This window comes from Mesoplodon densirostris, chromosome 17 (assembly GCF_025265405.1).
Source record: "Mesoplodon densirostris isolate mMesDen1 chromosome 17, mMesDen1 primary haplotype, whole genome shotgun sequence".
Taxonomy (NCBI): Eukaryota; Metazoa; Chordata; class Mammalia; order Artiodactyla; family Ziphiidae; genus Mesoplodon; species Mesoplodon densirostris.
In genome coordinates this window covers 69,303,900-69,312,922 of record NC_082677.1, presented here as the reverse complement: position 1 = coordinate 69,312,922, position 9,023 = coordinate 69,303,900, and the positions used below count along the sequence as shown (strand labels likewise).

The following is a 9,023-nucleotide window of genomic DNA, read 5'->3' as shown; positions in this document are numbered from 1 at the left end:
TATTGGATACAAATGTTGGCATCTCAAAATTCCTCCTAAATATTAGAAAACACTAGCAGTGGGAAAGTTGTTTATTACATTTTCATATTTTGATAACTGATAATTAAGAAGTTAATTTTCTTTAAAATCAGTCCTCAACAACATAAATCTACATCTATTTGTTTTTAAGATAGTTTGATATTCCATGCAGTAGAGGTAGTAGTTTTATTTTTTTGAAATTAAGACGGAGCTTCTAAATATATTTTTAAAAATTAAACATTTTATGTCAATTTTCCCATAAAAGTGGAAATAAACTGGCATAATGTTAATTCTTTTGCCTAACAGCAGTGAGAGTGGTCAATTTTACTTTTCCAAAATGCTCAGCTCACAAATATGAAATGCTAACAGTTATTAATTTTGACTAGCAAGTACCCTGGAGTTTGTTATATTGTTCTTTGAAATTGTACTATTTTGTGCATTGTATTTTTTCGTAAATAAGAGAAATCAACAGCTTTGCCCTAAATCTTTTGATTTTCTGGGAAATTAGGGAGTTGGGTTGCATCTTGATGAAAGAGAAATTTTGTCCATTTTGTTAGGTTAGATCGTGGTGGCCGGTGACAAGGTTGTATATTAGTGTAGCTAAGTGAACGGGGGTGAACTCAGTGTTAGTTCAATTAATGGGTGCAGAAACAGGCAATGAATTAGTGTGTGAATCAAGCAGAGTGCTTTCTGTACCAAAAAAATATTTGAAGATAATAGGTTGTCTGTCTAGAAAAGGCATAAATGTTCTCATTGACATGTGACCCTCCTCAGCAAAGTAGAGTTTGTCGCCCCGATTTTAGTGCTTGCCCTTTGAACAGTACTTGTTTCTGCAAGTACATATTTGTCATGTGCCTAGTGTATATTTTTCAAACAGTGCTTTAAGTAGGATTCAAATAATAACTAAAGGAATGAGTTGTCCTTAATGTTTTAGATGCTGTAGATGCGGCTTTTGAAAATGTAAGGTGGAACTAATTCTGGTCAAGGAGTGTGGTACTAAACTACTGTTTCTATTTAATCCCCCGCCTCCCCTCCACCCTGTGTATTTTTTAAGGTTTACTAATTATAATTAATTTTCCTTTTCGAAATTCACTTTTAAGAGAAGGCTCTGCTAGCTGACTGCAAGAGCGAGCAGCAAGCCTAATCATGCCGGGCAGAGGAGGGAGAGGGTCAAATAGTGGGGCTGTGGCTGGGTGCTAGTGGTGGGGGACTTCGAGAGGGGAACCAGCGGAGAGACTGCAGTGACACTGCCCTCCCTGGGCGGGTGGAAGCATCTCACTGGTGACGGGTCTGAAAGCACGTGGCTACGTCATGGAAAGCCAGTCTTTTCAATGCAAACTTCAACCCCTCCTCCTCCTCCCCCTAATGCCGGTAACTCACATCCAAGGCTGAGCGAGGAATCCGGAGGGGAGATTTTCCTCATGCTCACCGTTGTTGGAAACTGGGAGAGAGCGAGAGGAAGGCAGCAGGGGATCCGAGGCGCTCTCTACCTACTACCAGCCTGACCAGGGGAGGGGTCACCTAGATTTGCATCGTTTCTTCGTGGTGGTTGAGAACTGCAGGTTCAATCCGATCCCCCTGAGCACTGGCGATTGATTATAAAAAAAAAAAAAAATCGACACTGGGAGAAGGGAGGCTGTGTCTTCGGCTGTCAGACTCGGAGGTGGTATTGGTGTGTGTATGTGTGCTGGTGGTTTTTTTCTTTTTCTTTTTCTTTTTTCTTTCTTTCTTTCTTTCCTTTTTTTTTTTTTTTTTCCCCTTTCCTTCTCTCCTAGGGACTACACAATGGCAGTCTTCTCTCAGTGAGATGAATCCTGCTTTGACTCCTGCAGACTCACCCAGCCTCATAGCGATCAACTAAAAGGCTATGGTTTTCTCTTTGGGGATCTTTTGTGCATTACTGTTCTCCCTGATTAGTTCTGGTCTCAGTTGGGATTTCTTTGCTTTTTTGTTTGCCTTCATGCTGAAAAAGGATTTTTTTGCCAACCCTTTGGTAATAATCCAGTGGTGATCAAGGGGATAAATCATTCACCCTGGCCGAAAGAAAACAATCACTGAGAAGTCTCAAAGAAATATACCACGTGAGGGGAAAAAACTGGGAGAAGATCCGGAATATTATCGTTTTTCCTATGGTAAAACCGGTGCCCCTCTTCAGGAGAACTGATTTCAAATTATTATTATGCAACCACAAGGATCTCTTCTTTCTCAGGGTGTCTAAGCTGCTGGATTGCTTTTCGCCCAAATCAATGTGGTTTCTTTGGAACATTTTCAGCAAAGGAACGCATATGCTGCAGTGTCTTTGTGGCAAGAGTCTTAAGAAAAACAAGAACCCAACTGGTAAGCAAAACATGCATCATGTTATGTTTTTCCTCATAATAACCTGTCTGTTGCTCATTGAGCTAGATCTGCAGTTCGGCTACGCAGGAAGGCAGGGGAAACAGAGAAGGACCAGGACAGTGTTGTGTATAGGGGTGTTGCGTGGATAAACAAGTAACAGCTGGATCGGCGTCTGTGAGCCCCACATCATTTCCAGCATCTCGTGGCTGTGCCACAATCCATCACTAGAAGGGAGGAGGAAACTTTTTTTTTTTCTTTTCTTTTTTTGGAATGTATCTGGTTGACGATGTTTGGTGGAATATTGAAGGGTTTATGGCTTAAGGTTTGGCCCGAGGCAGTTGAAGCTTCGGTAGTTGCCAGGAGAAAGCACCGCGAGCTCCCCTGACTCGTGCGGCAGGTCCGGGGCCGTAGCTCGGTGCCGAGAACCTGCTCTAGACTTTCTGAGTAGCTTGCACAATATTCGCCACCCCGTCACCTTCACCAAAGGAAAGGGGCCCCCTCCGTCGCGGCCCCGCTCCCCCGCCAACCCCCGCCTCCCGCCCCCGTCTAGCTCCGCGTGCCGAAGTATGAACTCCTTCCCCCGTCTGCCTCCGACACGCCTGCCGCTGGGAAAACTTGAGCAGGGCTTGTGCCGGGAGGGAACCCCAGACGGAGCAGACAAGCCCGGCCTCTCTAGTATATGTCATTTAAACCTCCCTTTGAAAAAGCAGTGTCCTAGCCCGGCGTCGGGGTCCCCCGGGTGGGATGAGCCTGGCCCCGGGTCCCTGCTTCAGCCGCCTGGCGATCGTGCGCCCCCATTCCAAAAGGCTCCAACCGGGGAACTTGCAGTACATTACATAAGAAATGCAAATGCAGGTGATTCGGGGAGTCGGGTCCCCGGGGTTTACTTCCCGCTATCTCAGTCTGGGGGCGGCCGCGGAGCTGTGGGCGAGCAACCCCGGGGAGGCCAGGCCGGAGGGCTGCGTGGCGGCGGCGGCGCACGGGCGAGGAGGCTGGGCGCGGCGGGTCCGGGAGCCGCGCGCGCCGTCGGCGGGGTGTGTGTGGTGTCCCCCGGTTCGCTTCAGGCCGGGGAGGGACCCGGGCTGGGTGTTCTGTGTCTGGGGCCCTGTTGGGGGCGGGGCCCTGGCCGTCCTGCAGTGGCAGCCCGGGTGTCCGAGGCTTCTGACGCTGGCACTGCGGTGTAGTAGATCATGGCTCCCCGCGGGCGCCCTGACACCCCGAGCTCCGCCAGGGGCCGCGCTGGCACCCGGAGCCCCAGCGGCCGGGCAGCAAGTGGCTGCCGCCTCCCTGCCTCCGAAGCTGCCTAATGCAGCCTAGCTGGGCGGCGCGCTCCCAGTGAGCTGCCGCCCGCGGGTGCCGGGATCGAGAGGAGGAGGAGGGGGGAAGGGGGAGGAGGAGGATGAGGGAGGGGAGGGGGAGGGGATGGGGAGGAGGTGTGGGTGGGCGGGGATGGAGGCGGTGGATGTGGAGGCTGAGCACCCCTTGCAGCCCCCTCTGCTGCGGCAGAAGGGAAACTGCGAGTTCTGAGACCGTCCGGAAGGGCAGATGCTCGCGTGCTGGCGGACGCCTGGCAGTTGCCGGCAGCTGGGACCTTCGGATGGCTGTTGAGTCTGTGGGCGCGGTGCTGCAGCGGGCTCCGTGCCTCCGTCCTGGAGTTCTCATCCCTGTGCTCTAGCTCTGCCCACTTTCTTCCCGTCCCCCTCTTCTTACCCCCGACCCAACCCCCACCCCCTCCATCCCCGGTCCTTTGACCCTTCTCTCTCTGAACGTAGCATTTAGCAGCTCTGAGATGATCCCACCATCCTGAGAGCTACCCAGGGAGAAAGCAGTGTGGTCACCTTACCAACCACGTCTCCAGTTGGGCTGTCAGGTGTACCCTAACCCCGCATCAAGCCCAGCACTTGCTGATGCCTTGGTCATAGCTAGATCTGCAACACTACCATATCAAGTTCACGCGAAGACCCTTTTGGCAAGACTTCCTCAAGTGGGACACGCCAAGGGCTGCGGTGGGGCTCCTCCCTCACACAGTAAAATTACTGGTTTTTGAAGCCTTCTTGTGTTCTTCTTTGAAAAGATTTAACTCCCTCTGAGACAGGACTAGAAAAGCATTTCTTTAGACTTCGCCATTTGTTTAGGGATCTTGAAGCCAGTCCCTCCATAGTACTGGAGAGTGGGCAATAATTCAGCATGGAACAGTAAGTTTCCTTACTGCCTTTGATAATAATGTCTTTTTTTTTTTTTTTTTTTTTTGGTAAACAGTTTTACTGGAAACACTAAGTTTCACCCATACAGGATTCAAGATCTTTTTATTACACCTCCCCCACCCCACCCACTTGCATCTCTCTGGAATAAAGTAGATTTTTTTTTCCTTCCGAGGCATTTGGAAGGTGTCAAACAAATGACAACTTATTTTTAGAGCAATTTATTTTGCAGCTTATGAATGCTAAAGTACTCGGGGGTGAATTGATGGGTCAACTCAAACTCTGTCTAACAACCGCTCCGACTATTCCACTAGGATAGTTTAAGTCTTAGATTGCCAGGGGTGAGAATTCCAACCTGGAAGATGGAGCATTTTGTAAATTATTTTTTAAATCGGACATTAATGTGTTACACTATGTATCTCACCTTCTGAAAGTTTTGCCTTTTGAGCTTAAACCATTCCATGCCTAGCCATTCCCTTTCAGGATTGTAATTGGTAAATTCCATTCTCCTTCTGCTATTAACATGAAGCCTAAAATCGTTTGCAGGTTTTTGATCCCAAGATAGCAGTATAACTAAGACGTTAATTAGGTAATTGAAATAAAACAAAGACTAAAATCCTCTTAACTGTTAAAACCAGAAAGAACAGATTGACTACTACCTATTATGTTATCTTAAATCTAAAACGAGGACAATTAACTGGTTTCAAACTAAGAAGCTTGTCAGAATACCTGCATGTACCAGTAGTAGGATCATGCATTTGGTGTAACGACTTCTTATTAGATGAATTTTTCTTCCCAATCTTTGTAAGTTATAAAATAATTTACTGATTATTCCCACTGCTTTAAGTTGTCAAGAAGTACAGGCAGTTCGGTCAGGAGTTCCTGAGAGGAATTTCAGAGCACTGCTATATAATCAGGTTGATGTAGAAATAAGCAAATAATAGAGTCATGAACTTAAGGGCAAAGTTACTCATCTATCCCAAAGTTCTTAATTCATGTTTAAATAAGAGGTGTTAATTAAGTAGGTTTTTTTAGTTGTTTTTATGTAAAAGTTAACTGGAAAAGAACATGAAGAATATATTTGCACAATATATGCTTTTTAAAATAAATTGCAATAGTTTAGAAATCCTGGATAGAAAGTAAATTTACTGTCTTCATAAACATGTCCAGTATCTCACAATACAACTATTATCAGAGAACACACACACACACACACACACACACACACACACGCGCGCGCTTAATGTCCTACCTTCCCTTATTTTCCCAGTAGAGGAATAGCTATATGTTTAGAATAGATGTTACCTGCTTCAACTCTCACTGCATGGGTTATGCAAGGTGACTGTATTTTAGGCAGATCATTAAATAGGGAATACTGAGTCCAAGGCACTTACTTTGCCTGGAGGAGGGCTTGATATGTTTCTTTAAATTAGTACTGAGAGTTTGGACTGACGGATGTGTGTCACAGGCCAGTTTGGGAAATAATCTAGGTCACTGAAATCTGAGCAATGGCTGCTAAGGAAATAAATATGGTTGGAAAAAAGAAGTCCACAAATAGGGGACTTCCCTGGTGGCGCAGTGGTTAAGACTCCGTGCTCCCAATGCAGGGGGCCCAGGTTGGGAACTAGATCGCACATGCATGCTGCAACTAGGAGTTTGAATGCCACAACTAACTAAGGAGCCCGCCTACCACAACTAAGGTCCAGCGCAATCAAATAAATAAATAAGTAAGTATTAAAAAAAAAAGTCCACACTAAAGATAAATACGAAGGTCGTATCACGGATGTTTCTTCAGATACATAATGTCCAACAGGCAAAGGAAGCCACAGACCCTCAAATATATACAGCTACTCACACATACGAACTTCCACGGCTTGATAGGATTTTGGAAAGCAGAGATGTTAAGAAAAATTGTAACCAGATGTAATTTTATTGGGTACCAGTGTTTGTGGCAAGGAGGGTACGAAGCGGATGCCCTAGACCTAGTTCTGCAGAGCACGTTTAGAAAACCCCACAGACTCATGGCCCTGAGTGTTTCTTCTTCTGAACTGTCTCCCTCTCTGCCATGAAACTTTGAGATGAAACAAGCAGGGCTTGGCAGAAGTCACTGTCACTTTCTATTTCCTATTTTTTTGGGGTGTCTTCCAGCTCTGCTTTTGCCTTTGACTAAGCTGTTTTAGGTGCCAAACACATCTGGTGTGCCACTGTTACTCATTTAAATATATGTTATTCTTTTAAAGCTACTTGCTTTACATCTAGGGGTGGTCATGGCTTTGAGAAGTGAGAAAATAGGCAGAGGGAGAAGAAAAAAGAGTAAGCATGTTTCACCGCTTCCCCTCTGCCTGCCGACTCATCTTGGGTTCCTGTAGAGCTGGGTGAGCCACAAATGGGCCATACATAACCTGTGCATTTCTAAACACTGAGCGTATGTAAAACGGAGACATCAAATTCAGACTGCATGGCTGGAACACCAGATGTAAGGTCCTTCTCTTTCTGATATGCTTGCCTTCAGCGTGGGATTCCATGTAATATGAGTTGGCCTTGGATTGCATCTAGGAAGCTTCATTACTGAAGTAGCAAAATGAGTTTTGCAGGCAGTAGCACTTCCTGAACCAAAGGATGGCATGTTAGGTAGGCTTCCAAGTATTGACTTGTTGGGAGTGTCGATGGTTTTGTTTTATGTTTGTTTTAATTTATATCCAAGTTAACAAGTGTGAAATCCAATCAGTGATCATCTAAACTTGGTTTTAACAGTGGAGATCACTTTAGTTGTACCCATATCCAGCCTGTTCTCATCATAGGCAGCCTCCCTGAGAACATCCGTTCAAACGATTCATTGCTTTCAGAAGGTGCTAAAGCTAATTCTATAGTTCCCATTTCCTACGTGGAGCCACTCCTTTAAAAATGTTCAAACCCAGTCTTCCATGTTTTAGCAACACAAACACTGAGGACTTTTGTGAAGTGTTTTTTTTTTTTTTTTTTTTTTTTGCGGTACACGGGCCTCTCACTGTTGTGGCCTCTCCCGTTGCAGAGCACAGGCTCCGGACGCGTAGGCTCAGCGGCCATGGCTCACGGGCCCAGCCGCTCCGCGGCATGTGGGATCTTCCCGGACCGGGGCACGAACCCGTGTCCCTGCATCGGCAGGTGGACTCCCAACCACTGCGCCACCACGAAAGCCCTTGTGAAGTGTTTTTATACATATTGCAACAAGGACAACAACCAAAGTTTTTGCTCCTTTGTACATTTTGGCATCATAACTCACTCAATTGACTCATAAGCTTTCTATAAATATGTAGATGTCTCAAAATGGAAGCATTTATTCAAGATAGTTTCTTATGGTTTATGGGGAAACAGTTGGGATGTTTGAACAGTATATTTGAAGCTCCTCTACTAAGTTTTAAATGAGACATTGCATCGTGTCTATATTCTTAATAAAACCTTTGAGCCCAACTTAGTACCACCTCCAGGAGGGACAGTGGGCCAGGGAAATACCTGCAGCCACGTCTATCTGCCTGGTGCCATAGTCTGTGTGGTGTTCCTTAGGGTTTTAGATTGTGTACCATGTACTACATTAAGTTATAAGAGTTGAACTTGAGCACAGAATGGCAGGGAATTGTCTGAGGGCGACTTCTCAGTTCCTCCATATGCCTCCAGAGATGCACTAACTTTTTTTTTTTGCTGTCTGCTTTTGAAGGACCAAGTATGTCTTGATGTTTTCCCTGTATATTTCTCTAGTTGGTTCAAACTAATTTTCTGCTTTGGCCAGAAGTAAAAGGTAGGATGATGAAGGGAAGAGGAGTTGAAAGGAGGAATTCTTAGGGCTTTCCTAAACATGAAAGCAAAAAAGGAGGCATAGTGCAGACATGTTTTACAGGGAACACTGAAGTTTTTGTTTATCTAACCTGCTAACACCATCGAAGAAAGTCACCTAACAGTTGTTGAGCACTGCTGCCTTTATCGCTGTCCCCTGACAAAAACTCAGGTTATGACAAGACTCAGGTTTTCAATACATTTGTATTAAATGAATTAATGGTGAAAAATAGGGTTTTCTGAGAAAGTTAACTGTAACTGCCACTGTCATACAATTTACTTGGTTAAGTTCACTTAACGCCTACTCCTTTCCAGCAGTGCCAACCAAGAATTTGGCTTCTAAATGGTAAAACCAAGAAGGAAAAAAGGCTGTTAGTGGCCTTCTTTCTCTTCATGCTCCGCGCCAGGGCATCCTGAAACATGGTTTGCAAACATTCCCTGGGCTCAGGCCTTCCTCAAACACACAAGCGCATTCACCCCTTCTGGCCCGCTCAGCCTTTAAATAACAAGTGTTAGGGCACCATTTGGTTCCCTCTGCCAGAGCCCCCCTGCATTTTCTTTTCTGATCTTTAATGTTCTCCAAAAGGAAGGCATTCCGAAAAACAGTGGAGTGAATTTGAATTGTATCTCTCTTCCTGTCTGAACTCCTTTCTGTGA

At 45.6% G+C, this 9,023-nt stretch overlaps 1 protein-coding gene across 2 annotated transcripts in view; it reads left to right on the top strand.

Annotated features, from left to right (window-relative positions):
- The first annotated feature begins 2,147 nt into the window (after positions 1-2,147).
- Positions 2,148-9,023, top strand: part of FGF14 (fibroblast growth factor 14) — a 581,132-nt gene continuing 574,256 nt past the window's right edge. For both annotated transcript variants that reach the window (XM_060079933.1, XM_060079930.1), the window contains exon 1: positions 2,148-2,355. In XM_060079933.1, coding sequence (XP_059935916.1) covers positions 2,148-2,355 — 208 coding nt within the window. The remainder of the gene's footprint in view (positions 2,356-9,023) is intronic.